This window comes from Salvelinus namaycush, chromosome 20, assembly GCF_016432855.1.
Source record: "Salvelinus namaycush isolate Seneca chromosome 20, SaNama_1.0, whole genome shotgun sequence".
In the NCBI taxonomy this organism is placed as follows: Eukaryota; Metazoa; Chordata; class Actinopteri; order Salmoniformes; family Salmonidae; genus Salvelinus; species Salvelinus namaycush.
This window is the reverse complement of record NC_052326.1, coordinates 18,257,984-18,277,878: the sequence shown is the minus strand read 5'-3', so window position 1 is coordinate 18,277,878 and position 19,895 is coordinate 18,257,984. Positions and strand designations below refer to the sequence as shown.

Sequence of the window (19,895 nt, the reverse complement as noted above, 5' to 3'; positions counted from 1 at the left end):
TCAAATTCACAGGTTAAAAAAGGAACAATATAAACAGCTACTTTTTTGGGGTTCGAACCAGTTCATAACTTTATTTTGCTGGTTGGAACAGAACAAAAAAAAGTGGTTCAAAACTAAACGATTGGAAAATAATTTTTGGTTCCAACCCCTGGTAATAACCAAGAGAAGGAACGAGGCAAAGCAGAGCGCAACACTGGATAAAATATAATCTGACTATACAGTCACCATTACAAGAGTCACCATTACGCACACCAACTTTCATCCATGGTTAACATGCAAATCTCCTGCACCTCCCTCAGCTGTGTTCATAGATTAGTGAAGCTGGGCTGCCATCTCGCTGCTTTAAGAGGAACATGGCCTGCATATTTTCCAGAGCAAGTCTAAGGTACTTAGTAGACAGAGTCACGGACTAATGTAAAGCCTACTGTATAGTTGAAGTCCGAAGTTTACATACACCTTAGCCAAATACATTTAAACTCTGTTTCACAATTCCTGACATTTAATCAGAGTAAAAATGTCCTGTCTTAGGTCAGTTAGGATCACCACTTTATTTTAAGAAAGTGAAATGTCATAATAATAGTAGAGAGAATGATTTATTTCAGCTATTATTTATTTCATCACATTCCCAGTGGGTCAGAAGTTTACATACACTCAATTAGTATTTGGTAGCATTGTCTTTAAATTGTTTAACTTGGGTTAAATGTCTCAGGTAGCCTTCCACAAGCTTCCCACAATAAGTTGGGTGAATTCCTCCTGACAGAGCTGGTGTAACAGTCAGGTTTGTAGGCCTCCTTGCTCGCACATACTTTTTCAGTTCTGCCCACAAATTTTCTATAGGATTGAGGTCAGGGCTTTGTGATGGCCACACCAATACCTCGACTTTGTTGTCCTTAAACCATTTTGCCACAACTTTGGAAGTATGCTTGGGGTCATTGTCCATTTGGGAAGACTCATTTACAACCAAGCTTTAACTTCCTGACTGATTGATGTCTTGAGATGTTGCTTCAATATATCCACATAATTTTCCATCCTCATGATGCCATCTATTTTGAAGTGCACCAGTCCCTCCTGCAGCAAAGCCCCCCCACAACATGATGCTGCGACCCCCGTGCTTCACGGTTGGGATAGTGTTCTTCAGCTTGCAAGCCCCATTTTCCTCCAAACATAACATTCCTCCAAACATGTTCAGGGATCGATTTGCACTTTTCTCACCAAAGTACATTCATCTCTAGGAGACAGAACGCGTCTCCTTCCTGAGCGGTATGACAGCTGCATGGTCCCATGGTGTTTATACTTGCGTACTATTATTTGTACAGATGAATGTGGTACCTTCATGCGTTTGGAAATTGCGCCCAAGGATGAACCAGACTTGGTCTACAATACATTTTTCTGAGGTCTTGGATGATTTCTTTTGATTTTCCCATGATGTCAAGCAAAGAGGCACTAAGTTTGAAGGTAGGCCTGAAAATACATCCACAGGTACACCTCCAATTGACTCAAATGAGGTCAATTAGCCTATCAGAAGCTTTTAAAGCCATGACATAATTTTCTGGAATTTCCCAAGCTCTTTAATGGCACAGTCAACTTAGTGTATGTAAACTTCTGGAGTGGTTGAAAAACGAGTTTCAATGACTCCAACCTAAGTGGATGTAAACTTCCGACTTCAACTGTATTTCTCCATTTACAAAGAGATTTCTCTATCTGGTCGTTCCGCATCAATTTGTAGAAGGCGTGTGTATATGCACCTGGGAATTTAACTAAATCCATGCCAAGGCAAGTTTACATGTACTTGCTGGCAGTTCTACAAACCAGAAACTTCAAAATAAAGACTTAAAGGGAAGGAGTCAGACGAGGTTGGTTGTGATCAACTACGTAATACGCACTGCTACAAATGGATGAGAGGAGTGGCCACAAAGAAAGTAAACAAAGTCATTCAAAAAATATGAGTCATGAGGCTCCTTAACCTCCAGTCAGAAGGGCAGGCAGGAGTGTTTATACCATGCCTTCCCTGAGGTCATATGTTTGCCTGGCCAAACTGTAAGCAGCCCGTAAGGGAACCTCCAGGAGAGTTCATTTATCAATCAGTCAGCCAAAGATGCCCAAGACTCAGGGTTTGTCCCTGTTGCTGTGGTAACCAGGGCCACCTGACTTCAAATCACCTCAAACATCATGATCACACACACTACAAGGAGAGGGTGATGAGGGAAGGAGAGAAAGGAGAAAGGACAACTTGGACTATCACAGTACTGTATTTAACCAGGGTCTCTACAGCATGCTGAGGCAAAGTAGATACTTCATGCCTTTAATTACAGTTAGGGACTGCTATTGTTTAGCTTGTGATGCTTATAGATAGGGGTGGGGCCGGGAGAGCTGATCCTGGATCATAAATAACTGAGGAAAGACAGTGTTTAAAGGGGAATGCACATTCAAAAGGGAGGGGTGAAAAAAAGGAAGAGAAAAACATTGGCTGTGTCATAACAGTTCCTCAACCACTGGGCCTCACAGTGTAGCTACGCCCACCTGTATGCTGGCATTCCACCTGAGAGTCCTGCTGTTTCACCTGTTGAAAGGTGTAAGGAAGTTATGCAGCAGTTTTGCCATAACCTGTCGGACTGGCTCTGTTCTACCTGGGAACAGGTGCATCAGTGTCAACACACACTACACAGAGGTGACAGTTGGAGAATACACTGTAGCTATCTCAAGGAATTCCCACAGCACATGCTGGCGCCAGAGTAGCTGAACTATAACAGGCAGGGCTCTACCCCCTAATAATACTATTACAGTGGAACTGACAGCCTTTTAGCAACATTAAATCTTATTAAAGTTGGTTCATATCCACCCCCAAGATGAATGACACTTTAAAAGACACTGTAGCAAATAAAACATCTGTCTTGTCCAGAACCGGAGTCTACACAGATCGGTGCACCATAGCCAATCAGAGCTACAGTAGGCCTTTATGCAAATAAGCCATTTGCCACACAGGCCTGCCATCATTCACTTTGAACTGGACTGTGTGTTTACAGGAAGTTGCAACAGCGCGACTTTATATCATTAGAACGCATTCGCCAAAAGCCACAAAATAAACATGAATGGATTTCTGCCATTATGTCAACACCATGGGAATCCTCTTACATTTAGGAACTTCAGTCCTATTGATCAAAGAACCATGAAAAGGTAGGCTCTCTCTCCCTAAATTATGCACATCAACAAGTTCAACAACTAATGCGAGCCAGAGTAAGATTAGCTCACATTTAACGAAGGAACATCAGATAAACCCTCTCAAACGGTTTCAGCTAGTTGCCCATCAAAATTGCACTGAAACAATGGGGAACTGTAGCCTATTCGTCCTTCTGCAACTTGCCTGCAAATAAGTACCCAAGGTAACTGGCTAAAGTTGGCTAGCTAGCTACTTCCAGACAAAAATTAGAGAACACCTCACTCTGGCCATTTTACTCACCCTAGTTAGCAAGGCTGTTTACATGTTATCAAGAGCGTTTGTGACTAACTATTACTTTCTTTAAAAGAAGATGGTGACGAAGCTATGAAGGAAAAATACTGGAGTTTTGGTACAGGTATTGCAGAAAAGCGCAAAAATTATATTGCAATAGTGTTCAAAAATGTTGATAATAAAAAATTTAAATCCTGATATGCAACTACCGATTTTTTCCCCCATCACTAATGTACTACGCAGTCAGTCTGTCAATCATTTGGCGCCTTCTCATTTGTCGGTTTGTTTTCAGTGAGAAGGCACGGCTTTGACCTGTTCCCCTCGATAGCCTACAGCCACAAGGTGCTGCTTTAATATCACAGGAGTTGGGACTCATTTTCCATAACCAACCCCCCCCACCATATTAACTTCTTTGGGACAGGGGGGCAGTATTGAGGAGCTTGAATAAAAAGGTGCCCAGAGTAAACTGCCTACTACTCTGTCCTAAAAGCTAGAATATGCATATAATTAATAGATTTGCATAGAAAACACTCTGATGTTTCTAAAGCTGTTTGAATGATGTCTGTGAGTATAACAGAACTCATATGGCAGGAAAAAACCTGAGAAAAAAATCCAACCAGGAAGTGGGAAATCTGAGGTTTGTAGTTTAACTCTTTGCCTATCCAAGATACAGTGGAAATGGGGTCATATTGCACTTCCTAAGGCTTCCACTAGATGTCAACAGTCTTTAGAACCTTGTTTGATGCTTCTACTGTGAAGGAGGGCGGAATGGGAGCTGAATGAGTCAGAGGTCTGCCAGAGTGGCATGAGCTGGACACGCATGCTCACGTGAGAGTTAGCTGCGTTCCATCGCATTTCTACAGACAAAGGAATTATCCGGTTTAAACATTATGGAAGATTTATGATAAAAACATCCTAAAGATTGATTCTATACTACGTTTGACACATTTCTATGAACTGTAATATGACTGTCTGAACTTATGCCTGGACTTGCCCGCGCGTCGTGAGTTTGGATTATGTACTAAACGCGCTAACAAAAAGGAGGTATTTGGACATAAAATGGACTTTATCGAACAAATTAAACATTTATTGTGGAACTGGGATTCCTGGGAGTGCATTCTGATGAAGATCATAAAAGGTAAGTGAATATTTATAATGCTATTTCTGACTTTGTTGACTCCACAACATGGCGGATATCTGTATGGCTTGCTTTGTTTGAGTGCTGTACTCAGATTATTGCATGGTGTGCTTTTTCGGTATAGCTTTTTTGAAATCTGACACAGTGGTTGCATTAAGAAGAAGTGGATCTAAAATTCCATGCATGACACTTGTATCTTTTAGCAATGTTTATTATGAGTATTTCTGGAAATTGATGTGGCTCTCTGCAAAACCACCGGATGTTTTGGAACTACTGAACGTAACGCGCCAATTTAAACTGAGATTTTTGGATATAAATATGAACTTTATCGAACAAAACATACATGTATTGTGTAACATGAAGTCCTATGAGTGTCATCTGATGAAGATCATCAAAGGTTAGTGATTAATTTTATCTCTATTTCTGCTTTTTGTGACTCCTCTCTTTGGCTGGAAAAATGGCTGTGTTTTTCTGTGACTAGGTACTGACCTAACATAATCGTTTGGTGTGCTTTCGTCGTAAAGCCTTTTTGAAATCGGACACTGTGGCTGGATTTACAAGTTTATCTTTAAAATGGTGTGAAATACTTGTATGTTTGAGGAATTTTAATTATGGGATTTCTGTTGTTTTGAATTTGGCGCACTGCACTTTCACTGGCTGTTGTTGAGGTGGGACGCTAGCGTCCCGAATATCCCAGAGAGGTTAAAAAGGCATAACCGTCTGAAATGTCAAAGCATTCAAATGTCAACCAACTGAAAACTGAGAGCAGTGGAGGATGGACAAAAGGTAGCCAAACAAAGGGTTCAGGAAGTGACACAGGAAATGGAGCTCACCCCTGAAAGGGCCCGAGAGACAGAGAGGAGACAATAACGAGAGGAAGGGGAAGAAGAAGGGAAATGAGGTGAGGGTCAGTTAAGAGCAGAGAGAGAGAGACTTTCCTTGTCTTCCTCATTTACGTTATTCAGCTGTTTTTAATAGATGACACATTTCCTAAAAAGAAGAGGGGTTTCAGGTTCACCGTAGCTTGACGAACTACAGTGTAACTTTGAACACACTCCAAGGAGAGATCTGAGAACTCTATGCATGGTATGTGAGCAATGGAGCTTGAGCATGACATGCCTCCATCAAACCAGCCCAGAATACTGTATGTTCTCCTTCACCATTACTGTAGTCAGTGTGGCAATGAGAGAAACTGTAGACAAGTACTGCACTGAGTCAGTACACAAGTAGGAGAGGCAAAATGGGGTTTAGGCGAGGCAAACCCGCTCCACTCGTCTCCTCTTATCAGACCATTCACATCAGAAAGAATTATAATCAAATCCTGTGAAAAAAAAAAATCAGACAGACTGCCAGTGCCAGTACTGCTGTAAGAGGCAGGGAGGAAAATTAGATTTCTTCCTTAATTGATGAGATTTTAAAGAAGCCCAGTTTCAGAGGACAGAGTGTACCGTCCATCCGTCTGGATTCACTTAGTCTTCCCTCTTATTACCAATAACTATTTAGCATATCAGAGAGCCTATTCTCCATATAGTATTACACAGATTGGGGCAATACATCACAGGTATAGGAGCTGTCACCTCGTGTAAGTGTGTTGAGTGGGGAAATCATTTGCCTCAGGGCTGGGCATGGAGAGAGGACAGTATGAAAAGGCTTGCAGATGCTGCATATCACCGTTAGATGATGTTCTTGGCTAAGAGGTCCAATTACAGACTCCAACAACGAGATGTATACTCTTTGCAAGATGGCGCCGATAGACATGGTCACCCTGTTCATGGCTCCTAAGCAACTTTGCAGTTTTATCATTTTGGGGGATATTTCTCACCTTATTAGCTCAGAACCTCCATTGCATTATTATATAAAGCCTGAAATAACTTTTGGATATTAGAGAGGCAGTAACCAGCATTGCAACCAGAAATACAACTTTCCTGACTGAGATCCTTTGTTTGTACCCCCCAAGGCAATTCCACTTATCCCAGAAACTGGAGAAGAGATAAATCGGAGTGGACTCCGATATACCACCCACTGCTTCAGAGTACATTACTCGCTAGTGTTCAGTCCCTGGACAATAATGTCGACGAGCTCAGGGAGAAAACCTCCTTCCAGAGAGACATCAGGGACTGTAACATACTCCTCTTCACAGAATTATGGTCCTCTCTGGATATACTGTCCCAGTCCATACAGCCAGTTGGTTTCTCAGTACACCGCGCAGACAGGAATAAAGAACTCTCCGGGAATAAGAAAGATGAAGGTGTATATTTCATGATTAACTACACATGGTGTGATTAAGGTAATGTACAGGAACTCAAGTCCTTTTGTTCACCCAACCTAGAATACCTCACAATCAAATACCGACCGAGAGAAATCTCTTCGGTCATCATCACAGCCGTGTATATTCCCCCTCAAGCCGATACACCGAAGGCTCTCAAGGAACTACACTGGACTTTGTGCAAACTGGAAACCGTATATCCTTAGGCCACATTTATTGTATTTGGGGACTTTATTAAAGTAAATCATAGGAAAACACGACCAAAGTTTTATCAACATCGCCTGCGCCGCTCCCTCTTCCAAAACTTTGACCATTGCTACTCTTGCTTACAGGAAGGCTACAAGGCCCTGCCCCGCCCTCCCTTCAGCAAATCAGATCATGCCTCCATCCTGCTCCTTCCTATAGGCAGAAACTCAAACATGAAATACTCGTGTAAGGACTGATCAACACTGTTCTGAACATTCGGAATCCATGCTTCAAGATTGTTTTGACCATACGGACTGAGAAAGATTTTGGGTTGCCTCTGAGAATAACATTGACTTATACACTGATACAGTGACTGAGTGCATCAGGAAGTGTATATGGGATGTTGTTTACACTGTGATGATTAAAACAGCATTCGCGCAAACCTGAAAGCACGAACCACCGAATTTAACCATGGCAAGGTGACTAGGAATATGGGTGAGTACAAAACAATCCAGTTATACCTTCCGTAAGGCAATCAAACAGGCAAAACGTCAATAGAGATAAAGTGTGTGTGGTGGGGGGGGGGTCGCAATTCAACAGCTCAGACACAAGACGTATGTGAAAGGGACTCCAGACAGTAATTTAGTTCAGTTACCTTCACTTTCTTGGGAACAGAAACAATGGTGGCCATCTTGAATCATGTGGGAACAACAGACTGGGATAGGGATTGGTTGAATATGTCCGTAAAGACACCAGCCAGCTGGTCTGCGCATGCTCTGAGGACGCAGCTAGGGAGGCCGTCTGGGCCGGCAGCCTTGCGAGGGTTAACACGTTTAAATGTTTTACTCACATTGGCCATTGAGAAGGAGAGCCCACAGGCTTTGGTAGCAGGCCGTGTTAGTGGCACTGTAATGTCCTCAAAGCGAGCAAAGAAGTTGTTTTATTTGTCTGGGAGCAAGACGTTGGTGTCTGCGACAGGCTGGTTTTCTTTTTGTAATCTGTGATTGACTGTAGACCCTGCCACATACGTCTCGTGTTTAAGCCGTTGAATTGCGACTCTACTTTGTCTCTCTACTGACGCTTTGCTTGTTTGCCTTGCAGAGGGAATAGCTGCACTGTTTGTATGAGGTCGTGTTTCTGGTCGCCTTGCCATGATTAGAAGCGGTGGTTCGTGTGAATACTGCCATCAATCCACGGTTTCTGATTAGGGAAGGTTTTAATGGTCACAGAGGGAACGACATCTCCGATGCACTTGCTAATAAACTCGCTCACCAAGTCAGCGTATACATCAATGCTATTGTCTGAGGCTATCCGGAACATATCCCAGTCCACGGGATCGAAGCAATCTTGAAGCGTGGAATCCGAATGGTCAGACCAGCGTTGTATTGACCTGAGCATGGGCATTTCCCGTTTTAGTTTCTGTCTATAGGCTGGGAGCAACAAAATGGAGTCACGGACAGATTTGCCGAAAGCAGGGTGGGGGAGGGCTTTGTATGCATCGCGGAAGTTTGAGTAGCAATGATCCAGAAAGCTACCAGCTCTTGTCGCGCATTTGATATGCTGATCGAATTTAAGAGGTATGGTTCTTAGGTTAGCTTTGTTAAAATCCCCAGCTACAATAAATGCAGCCTCAGGATATATGGCTTCCAGTTTATATAGAAGGACCGACGAGGGATCTGCTTGGGGGGAGGGGGGGGGGGTATACACAGCTGTCACTATAATCAAAGAGAATTCTCTTGGAAGATAATGCGATCGGCATTTGATTGTAAGGAATTCTAGGTCGGGTGAACAAAAGGACTTCAGTTTGTTGTGATTACACCATGAGTCGTTAATCATAAGGCATAAGATAAGATCGCATGTCCAGGGTGGAGGTCCGAACAAAGGATCCGCTTCGGGAAAGACGTATTCCTGGTCGTAATGATGGTAAGTTGACATCGCTTTTATATGCAATAGTTCTTCCCGGATGTATGTAATAACACTTGAGATTTTCTGGGCTAAAAATGTAAGAAATAATACATAAAAAAACTAATAACTGTATAGTTTTCTAAGGACCTGAAGCGAGGCGATCATCTCTGTCGACGCCATTCTTGCCATTTGAAGGGGTGTTCACACACTTTTGTATATATCTAGTGTAGTTACAGTATGGAATTCACAACTAAATGTTTTCCAGTTAGATCTTATAACTATTAAGTTAACTGTGTAAAATGTGCTAAATGTTCTGGAGTTGCTCATTTGGTTTAGTAATTTAGTAGCTAGTTAGCTAAGTGTTTAGCTTCTTCCAAAATCAAGCTTCACTTGCCGGTAACAGCAGAGAATCCCCTCCTGGATCAAGAGCCTTGCTGTGAGCAAACTGTGAGTAGCATTTTCTTTGTTACTTGTATAACTTCATGAGCTGGGATGTCGGTCCTGAAAATAGGTCAGAGACTATAAAAATGTTCGCAATGCATTAGTTAGCGTTGTCTATGGGATTTTACATGTACTTGTTAGCATTGCCAACTTTCGAATTACAAAGGCTCAGTGGGGTTTGAAAATAGAGCCCCTGGTGTTCAGTGCCGATATTACCAAACAAACCGGAATGGCACAAGGTCGGTATGAAGGTAAGACAATCTGGATACCGCCCAAGCCTAACGTTAGCATATGCTACCGTACCTGTAGACTTCGTCATTGCTGCACACAGAGACAAACAGATGGTATCCAAGTTCATCCGAGTTCATCCGACTCTGGTTAAGTAGAAAAACTTAATTGCCAGAATCTCGCAGTATCCCTTTAAGACGAACAAGTCAATGCTGTGGATAATCAGTTTGCTATGCCTTCTCCATCACAATTACTGCTAGCAGACACAGTGTAGCAATAGCCTCATCACTAATCCACACCATGAGAAGCAGAACCAAAACCAAACCTAAGGACAACATTAAAAATAGGCAAGTCCCTGTAAAAACCTGTGGCTGACAGAGAGCAGAGACCTGTAGGTGTATCAAGGCAAGGAAACAATAACAAAAAAGCAGATTGAAGGAGGTACACAGCACTAATGTTAGAAACAGCATTATGTTGTCATCTAGAGTCACATTTGTTTATTTTGCAAGCTACAGCACCCCACAATTTACATAAAGTAGGTTTTTAATAGGACCATATAGTTTAGTCAAATTCGTGTTCTTTTTTACCATGGAAAATCTGGTATTGTAGTACAACCCTACGTCCTCCAATACATAAATAAAGCATTCCACTGCAGAGTGATAGAGATAATGAGAGCAGTGGTGTGTGTGTGTATATATCTGAACCCTCAGAGTTTGATCCTGGCTGTGTGGCACTTTTTAAAGTGATGATGCAATTCCAAAGCGAGCCAAAAGATCACCACTCTGTGCATTAACATTTTAACTAACACAGCTAAATACAAATCTCCACATTAAAGGGTTCAGAATAGCCTGCAATTGGCCACAAGCATCCGCTTCAAACAGTTTGTTAAATTCAGCTTGTCAGTCTCTCTGCTGGTTAGTCAGGGAGAATCTAAGCATAAATAAAGGCATGGAAATGAACTCCTTGACATAGTCATAACATCATTGTTTCCATAGGGGTGTGTGTAGGGCGAGGTACTGTACTGTGAGGGAGGGGGCCACTGTTCTATTAGGTAGAACAACAAAGTCTCCTAGTAAGACAACGTTTCACATTATTCAATATGTTTTTAGGCAAAGGGCAAAGGACCCTGTGGAAACATTCATAGCCAATGGCACCAACAACTATGTTAAAAAGGAGATGTGTATGCCTGTGTGTGGGGGGCATGTTCTGGCTGGCCGGCCCACGCCATGACAGGGAGCAAATTTTTGAGGGGAACTGTTTTCCTGGCGTGCCTGGCTGAGGGAGAGGAGCGATTGATCGATGGGGACAGAGTGAACAGTACATTGGGGACGCCTCCGGCCCTGACCCGTGGCATCTGCCCCGCTCCTCCACTGCTCCGCTCCCATTGGGAGTCGTCACGGAAACAGACGTCCACCATCACTGCCAATCAGATCACAGCACTACAGAGCTGCTGCTAACTATCTGGCCATGCTAGGAAGGACAGAAGAACAGGACTTTCTAAAAAGTCTATGCAGATTGCTGCCGTTGGGAGGACCGTGAACAGTATGAACACACACACACACACAGAGTATTGCGCAAGTGAGCTACAAGGTATGATGTTGATGTGAAAGAGCGGACCAGCGTGTGTCTACAGGGGTCCACCAGTGCAACACCAGTGTGTGTAGTCTGAACTAGGAGTCATTATGAAGGTGTTGATAACGTGCTGAGTCTGGTTGTAATCTCTGTGCCCAGCAAGTCCTAGGTGTGGATGAAGGGACCAGGACAGGACATGTTTAAAGGTCTGCTAGAGAGAAACATACTGCCCTGCACTGTATATCACCATGGTTATGGCATTTGGCACTATACTACCACCACATATTGATGAGCATATAGATTTAGCCCACCTGTACAGATGATGACACAGCAGTACATGACACCCTGTTGTTAAACACCACCATTTTGGAGCATTAGATAACAGCAGTTTCCAGCTAACAGCCACATGCTTTCTCCATCAAGGAAACCAAATGCTGGTCAATCCCAGCAGCTGACATTTCCAGATGAGAGATTTGGAGTAAACTCCAAAACCCCCCGCCCCCTCCCACACACAATCATGTTTCTCTAGGTAATTCATAGTGACTAATGAGGGTCTAAATGAATAACAATTATAATTAATGACATTTGGGTGGTGATTAAATGTCAAATGTGCTCAGAGAGCATGCTAATGCAGGATTTTTATAAACATGAATCATCAAAACATATCCTGAACAGACACCAGAAACACAGATGGTAGATGTAAATCATAGTCCTGTGTAAAACACACACACATTTGCATCCAATCTGGTTCTCGTTATCCAAATGTGTTTCTTTCGTCGACCCACCAAGTGTCACTACTGAAAATGGTACTTACTAAAATGCCATGTGACACACACTAATCATAACTCCCATGAAGGTCCTTATAGTTCGAATTCTTTTCAAGAGTTAACATGGGGACAAGGGTTCTGCCAAGTCTGCCCAAGTTAGTTCACAGACATCTGAAACCAACCCCATCATCGAGAGGCTCCACAATTCACACACTCAGATGACAAAGAGAGAGACGATAAAACATTGAGAGAGAGAACGGAGGAGCAAAAGAGAAGATGGAGACTGAGCTGATGAAGAAGAATAGAACAGCATGCTAGAGCAGTGCACTGGGGATTCCTCTGGTGTGTATGCCATGCCTTGGGCTTCCAGACCAAACAGAAACACACGACCCCAGAGTGTGTGTGTGTGCAGTCTGCTGGCTATTGTGGAAAACACAACCATGTCTATCTAATCCTCTTAATCAGGACAGCCTGTCCTCAAATCCCCAAGAAATGTGTGTGTGTGTGTGTGTGTGTGTGTGTGTGTGTGTGTGTGAGAGAGAGATATGGGGGGGGCACCAGCAGAAGCTAATGAGATGTGTAATCGGACCCCAGGGCACTGGTCTGGTCTAAGCATAATTAAAAAGGTAAAGAAAAAAAAGCATCTCCAGAGAATGGAGGATAAACTGACTAAATGCAAGTAAAAATAATCAAAGCAAATTATAATTTTAGATTCCAAAGCTGTTTTCATATTTTATGGTAATAGCCGAGATAAAGGTATGTGTGAGTGTATGGGCTCCTGATTATTAGTATTTAATTTGAACATGAAAGATTCTTGACTTCTATGCCGCCAAAACTATTAACATCTACTTCTGCTCATATAAATTGACTTCCTGGTAGCAGTATGCCCGTTGGAGCAATACTGTGTCTAATTTGCGTAAACAACAGCAAAACTGACAGAGGGCTTTGGCACGTCAGCATGCGTCACCCTCTGCCCCGCTCAGCTCCAGGCTGATCACATCTAAATCAAATCAAATGCAACGATGATCAGATTCCTGCATGCGTTGGACGTGAAGAACACAACTTTGTATACTGGTCAACTGAACCTTCTAACACTGTGTGGGATTGCAGAATGACTGGGGAATGCAATTCCCTTCTGATGTCACTGCAATGGGACGGATTTAAATCAAACTTACCATAGCAGTCAAAGGCTTCACAGTAAGCTCATTCCCAAACCCCTCAGCTATTAGACGCCATATACACTGTGGTACTGCACACGACTGTGCCTGAGAAACACCTTCCAGATATGGGATTATGCTAATATGACAGCCACATTGACAATGTGGAAATAAGCAGAGGCCTTATGAGTAGATTTGTCAAATGATCCACTGCTTGGGATGTGTTAAAGAGATGGGAAGTGAAGACTGAGAACTGGGAGAAATATCTAGAAGCTCTAAATCTAAATCTCAGCCACTCAACAGGACGTGTGCGACTTCATCGTCTGACAGGAAATCAAGAGGGAGGGGGGGGGGGGGGGGGGGGAATTGGAGAAATTAAAGAATGTCACCGACTGTATCCTCCTTGAGGAATGACCATGATGACGAACAGGCTGTTGACAGGAGTTCTAAACATCATGGGTTCACAATTAGAATGGATCTGAAGGGCACAACACCTTCCATCCAGACAGGCAGGCAGAAAGAGCCTGGAGCACAGCTGAAGCAGCTGGAGCACTTCCTTTGTAACTAACACAGGTAAATTAAACCCAGAGATTGTGTCTGAACACATTGTGTAGGGGAAGTTGAGCTGGTCGACTGTGCCAGAGAATACAAAGATGGGGGGGCTGTGGGGGTTCACACAGAGGAAAAGGAAATAAATGCTTCCACATGCAAAGACAGAAGGAGAACAGTAAAAAATAAAAAGAGATATATTAAATGTTTATTTTTATCACTGGTGCAGCCAAGCCAGTAAAAACATCCATATTACAACCTATGTTTTGTGCTAATTGCTTTGTTTGCTCTATAACCTGTTAGTTCATATGCCTTGACACCGTGATATATAGGCCTAAGGCAGAGACAATAAGATATCACAGTGGCAGAGTATATTCAACCACACCTTTGTTTCATCACAAAACCGGAGAGCAACCTCTGTCTGGTGAAGTCCACAAAGCATATTGCATGTAACAAACAGTGACATGACCTACAGCATGGTCAAGCAAGTTAATGTTTCCAACATTTTCGGACCACTAAACAATTGATTTAGAACACCGGAGAGTTACCGCAAGTCGCAAAGAAAACAGGAGCTGCCTCTACTATTCCACATAATCAAATTACCTATGCTTAGTCTAATACAGTGACAACTAAAAGATAACAAAAACAATATAGTCCAATCAACGTAAGCTAAATATGATGTAGCTGTCCATGGTTGTGATTGTCTGTGTCCTAGGCTACCTGGCTAAAATGCTTGCTAGCCTAACTTCCTTTCATGGGCAACCATGAGCCAGCTAGTTAACATTAGCCTTCTACATATTGAACTTCCATCCTCTCAGGCCAGGGGCACAATGTATTAATTTCTGGTTGGATCAGAATCGCCGTTATAATCATTGGCCAGTATGGAGAATTAAGTAAAACCACAAGTCCAAATCCCCATCTAGGAGTAATTTAGGAAAGGGCCAATAGGCTATACGTGTGCTCTAGCCAACAGCGCACAGATAGAGTTGGCTAGAGTGCGCGGTTGGCTAGAGTGCATGTGTCAATACCAGAGTTAAAAATGTGATGGAAACCCATTAAACTTTTATTTTTTAATCCATTACATAAGATGAATGTGTTTTTATGTGCACTACGTCATCACACACAGCTTTTTATCTGCAACAAGTCAATTTGATGGAAACATCTCTGGTGGGAAAATGCACACATTGCTTATGCTGAATTTTTTTTAAATAAAAAGGGAAGCCAAATGCCCGCTGGCTTCCCTTGCATTCAATGCTACGGGCGGCAACAACAACAATCATACTCTTTTTGACCAGACAGCATCAGATAGATGGGTTACACATACAGAGACAGAGGGGCACGGTTCCGCTCACTCAGATGCTTTCTCCGGTGAGATACACTACATGACCAAAAATATGTGGTCACCTGCTTGCCGAACATCTCAATCCAAAATCATGGCCATTAGTATAGAGTTGGTCACCCCTTTGCTGCTCTAACAGCCTCCACTCTTCTGGGAAGGCTTTCCACTAGATGTTGGAACATTGCTGTGGGACTTGCATCCATTCAGCCACAAGAGCATTAGTGAGGTCGGGCACTGATGTTGGGCGATTAGGCCTGGCCCGCAGTCGGCGTTCCAATTAATCCCAAAGGTGTTCAATGGGGTCGGGGTCAGGGCTCTGTGCAGGCCAGTCAAGTTCTTCCACACCAATCTCGACAAACCATTTCTGTATGGACCTTGCTTTGTGCCTAGTTAAATAAAAATAGGGCACGCTGTCATGCTGAAAGAGGAAAGGGCCTTCCCCAGACTGTTTCCACAAAGTTGGAAGCACATAATCATCTAGAATGTCATTGTATGCTGTAGCGTTAAGATTTCCCTTCACTGGAACTAAGCGGCCTAGCCCAAACCATAAAAAACAGCCCCAGACCATTATTCCTCTTTCACCAAATGTTACAGTTGGCACTATGCAGGTAGCTTTCTCCTGGCATCCGCCAAACCCAGACTCATCACTCCAGAGAAGGTGTTTCCAATGGCGGCAAGATTTACAACACTCCAGCCGATGCTTGGCATTGAGCATGGTGATCTTAGGCTTGTGTGCGGCTGCTGGGCCAAGGAAACCCATTTCATGAAGCTCCAGACAAACAGTTATTGTGCTGGCATTGCTTCCAGAGGCAGTTTGGAACTCGGTAGTGAGTGTTGCAACCGAGGACAGACAATTTTCATGCATTAGCACTCTGCGGTCCCGTTCTGTGAGCTTGTGTGGCCTACCACTTCACGGCTGAGCTGTTGTTGCTCCTAGATGTTTTCACTTTACAATTACAGCACTTACAGTTGACCGGGGCAGCTCTAGCAGGACAGAGATTTGACGAACTGACTTGTTGGAAAGGTGCCATCCTATGACGGTGCCACGTTGAAAGTCACTGAGCTCTTCAATAAGACCATTCTACTGCCGATGATTGTCTATGGAGATTGCATGGGTTGTGTGTGCAGTTTTATACACCTGTCTGCAACAGGTGTGGCTGAAATAGCCAAATCCATTAATATGAAGGTATGAAGGGGTGTCCACATACTTTTGTATATATATTGTATTCAGCCTCTTGCGAATTAAAGGTAAATTATGAAACAGAGATATTATAATTATTATAGATTTTTTCTTGGTACATTTTTTGGGGAAGCCTGGCTTCCCTTGGCATTCATGAATACACACCCACTGAAAGAGATTCTCGACCTACCACCCACACTGCCATAAATCTGAGCCACAGGACCAGCTAGCTATACTCGCACCACATTTTTAAAAAGTTTAACTTCTTCCTTTTGGATTTACAACAGATTGTAAATCTGCTGAGCCTGCAACGTTTCAGGCTAGCCACACATCACGTTGGTGGAACTTAAAACTTGAATACCACTGTAAATTAACTGAATGTGTCTTTGCCTTTCCTTCGGACTGATCCCTGGCTGAATAACTGACTCAGTCAGCCCAGTGTAGTATATTAGGAGGGGATTAACAGCATCACATGGAGTTATGCTGTGCTCTGATGTGATCCAGACACTAAATACCTCCTCACTGACCCCTGACCTTGATGCTGTGTTTCATGCTGCCTGGTCTGATGGGCCCAACCCCATGGAGCGCCATACACTGATCCCTCAGCAAACACACACAAGGACTTGCTAAATAACACATGGGTCCATTAACTATGGGAGCCTTGAGGTACACTAATCCGCTTCCATGTTAAAGCCTGTGTGTGTGTGTGTGTGTGTGTGTGTGTGTGTGTGTGTGTGGCAGGGTAGAGGAAATTTAGACCAGGGTAGAGCCAGCCGTATAGATTTTTTTTTTTATCTTAATTTCAGACATGACAATAATCTGCAACCAAGTTCCCTCAAAAACAGTTAAGTGTTCAGACTAGAAACCCAACAGACTGAGACAAAACGTATTAAATAGGAAATGTCAATCAAAAACATGTCTCTCTCTTTATGATATACAGCAGGAGTCCTTTCAACAAAGCAGGGAGTGTGGGAATGCATGTCGAAACTACGCACGTATTACATAATCCAGTTAATGACTCTCCCAGAGCTACCGACTGTGTCAATACAGCAGCATGGCCACATAATGGCATGTGGCACCCGGTGGCAGCTCAGTACTGTGTGTACTGTAATCAATCCCCCTACAAAACAACACAAACTGTTGGCCGTTAAAAAGCCACAATCAGCACCTAAAACATGCTATGCCCGGCCTGTACTCTGAACTTGAGTGAGGATGCAGAAAAGTTCACCACCTGATGGACAATAACCTAATCAGCACCGCCTTTTGCCTTCGCATTCATCAAACTATGAAAATGACAGACACGGCAGGTAGCCTAGTGGTTAGAGCGTTGGGCCAGTAACCGAAAGGTTTCTAGATCGAATCCTCGAGCTGACAAGGTACAAATCTGTCGTTCTGCCCCTGAACAAGGCAGTTAGCCCACTGTTCCCCGGTAGGCCGTCATTGTAAATATGAATTTGTTCTTAACTGACTTGCCTAGTTAAATAAAGGTTAAATAAAATAAAAATTAATTTGAGCTGAATTAGGACATTTAAACTGAACATAGGATACAGATGGCCCTTGTTGCCAAACATTTTCTCAATTAAGCTTGAATAGGGAGAACATTTCCTAGACAGCATACATTTTTAAAACCTGAAATGGCATATGGTCATGTGACTGTATCGCCATGGCATCCCCTCCTCCATCCCTCCAAACAGGATCTGGAAATGAGCCTGGTGGAGCACTGGGACTGGAGTGGGAGCTGATTGGCCAGCTTCCTGATATTGTCTCAAGTCATTATGAACATGGGCAGGATGGCCACATTCTTCCTATTAGCCTAGACAGAGGGGATTCATCAACCATAACTAGAACCATGCGGCGTGGACTGTGTGTTGAGTTGGGAATTTGTTGTATGAAACTGACAAGAATGTAGGTAGTCCACAGGTTGCCCATCAAGTGGCTCTTGATTTGTGCCAATGAAGTAGGCCTATGTGCTCAGCGTTTATAAACATATAGAAGTGGAAAAACATATTTTTGTGATTTTCAACCACAAAGAAACGTTTTAAAATCAGTCCGATCCCAGAGTGGCACAGACACTACATCATAGCTCTGAGCATTCATACAAGCCTGCCAGACACACTGGGTTTGTGTCACATTGGCTTATTGTCAAACTACAAGGCCAGGATGAGTCAAGTTGACCATGAACAGTTCACACTGGCCAGAGCTGCCATTTGTATGCTTTTGTTAATGTTGTCATCTTCCTGCTATGGTATGAGCAGAGGTTGGGATGTAGTCAACTATCAATACGTGCCTTAGGCCTAATGGGTAGGCGACAGCCAAGATATCAACTACAGCGTCGGTATGGTACGCTCCAATCATAGGTAATTTAACTGCTGAAATGCAAGGCATGTGGGTGTTGTTTTAAGGGGAAAAGGGCAATTCAACATACATAAATCACTCACAATGTACGAGTATGTATATATGACGAAACTAAAACCTTGAATGTGATTCTGAAAAGTGGGAAATGATTTAGTACATATTTATTACATAACATTTTAGTGCCTTGTCCACTTTCATACATCACTCAGTGTGGACGAATGAGGCGCTCTGGGACGCTCTGCTGCTGCTTCAGTGTCATCTCTTACCTTGTCTGACCGTTTTCAATCTGATGGGACCATTGCAATTATTTATCACTGTCTGTACATCATACAGGGGCAACCCAGAGATCGAGAGGTTCTCTACTTCCAATATCAACGCCCCCTCTGTTAATTTTCCATTCTTGTAAACCACGATACCATCGTTAACTTGTCCGATGTAGGCGAACTCTCCGTTCTCCGCACCACCGAGCAATTGCACATTTAAGTCACCGCGAGCGTCTTTGAGGACCGCGCACTCGTTAACTTTAGTGGTCCAGTGATTCTTCTTTTGGATCACTTTGGACATGATGAATATCCGACACCAAACAGGTGGTCTCGCCGACTAATAGCAATATAGACAACACAACGTGTCTCAGAATATAATATCAAAATCAGACGCAGCAAACTTTCTTTTTCTTTCCGTGAAGCATGAGGGCTGCTGTCAAAATGTCATTCACGCAACAACAACAAAAAATCAAGCCATTCTTGTCCAATGGACCACTTCTGTAGAAGTCATGAGCAGCTGGTCCTAATTTGCAGGTATTGTTTTTCTCATCTTCCTTGCCGAGTAATCTCTTTTATATATCTCTTCGGCGTCTGCCAAAGTACCACTAACCCACAGTATCCACTTGTTAAAATCGTTTCTCAGTTCCTTGTTTATAAAAACCACTTTGAATATTTTCTGTTCAAGATCCAAGCAATGGAGGTTTTCTTTGAATACGCGGTGAGTTGGTTGGTGGTACCACACAGACCACGGCTCCTTTAAGCAGGTACAACGTTTTGTTACATTTTATCCCACTCCGCGTGCTGTAGCGATCGAGAGGTGCTGCTAGTAAAATGAGCGCATGCGTCCGGTTTCCCTACGGAGTCCAGAGGGATATCCTGCTACACCTATTACAGGGTCCTAGTGCTCCGTAGTCAACCACTAACATGGTATTTCAAAACACAGTAAATTAAAGCACGGATAATATTGACTTTGACCAGGACTATTGTTTAAAAATCATATTCTTAGGAGGTTTAATTGCAATTCAATAAATTGATACCAATGAGGAGGGAATAAGCTGCCATATCTAAATCGAAGCATGAAGCAAATGTTGTAATAAATAT

At 43.0% G+C, this 19,895-nt stretch overlaps 1 protein-coding gene across 4 annotated transcripts in view; it reads right to left on the bottom strand.

The window, feature by feature from the left end:
• The window catches only part of LOC120065099 (membrane-associated guanylate kinase, WW and PDZ domain-containing protein 1-like), a 200,243-nt gene extending 180,637 nt beyond the window's left edge, over positions 1-19,606 (bottom strand). For all 4 annotated transcript variants that reach the window (XM_039015817.1, XM_039015820.1, XM_039015818.1 and 1 more), the window contains exon 1: positions 18,798-19,606. In XM_039015817.1, coding sequence (XP_038871745.1) covers positions 18,798-19,095 — 298 coding nt within the window. In that variant the 5' untranslated portion in view covers positions 19,096-19,606. The remainder of the gene's footprint in view (positions 1-18,797) is intronic.
• Between the last annotated feature and the right edge of the window lie 289 nt (positions 19,607-19,895).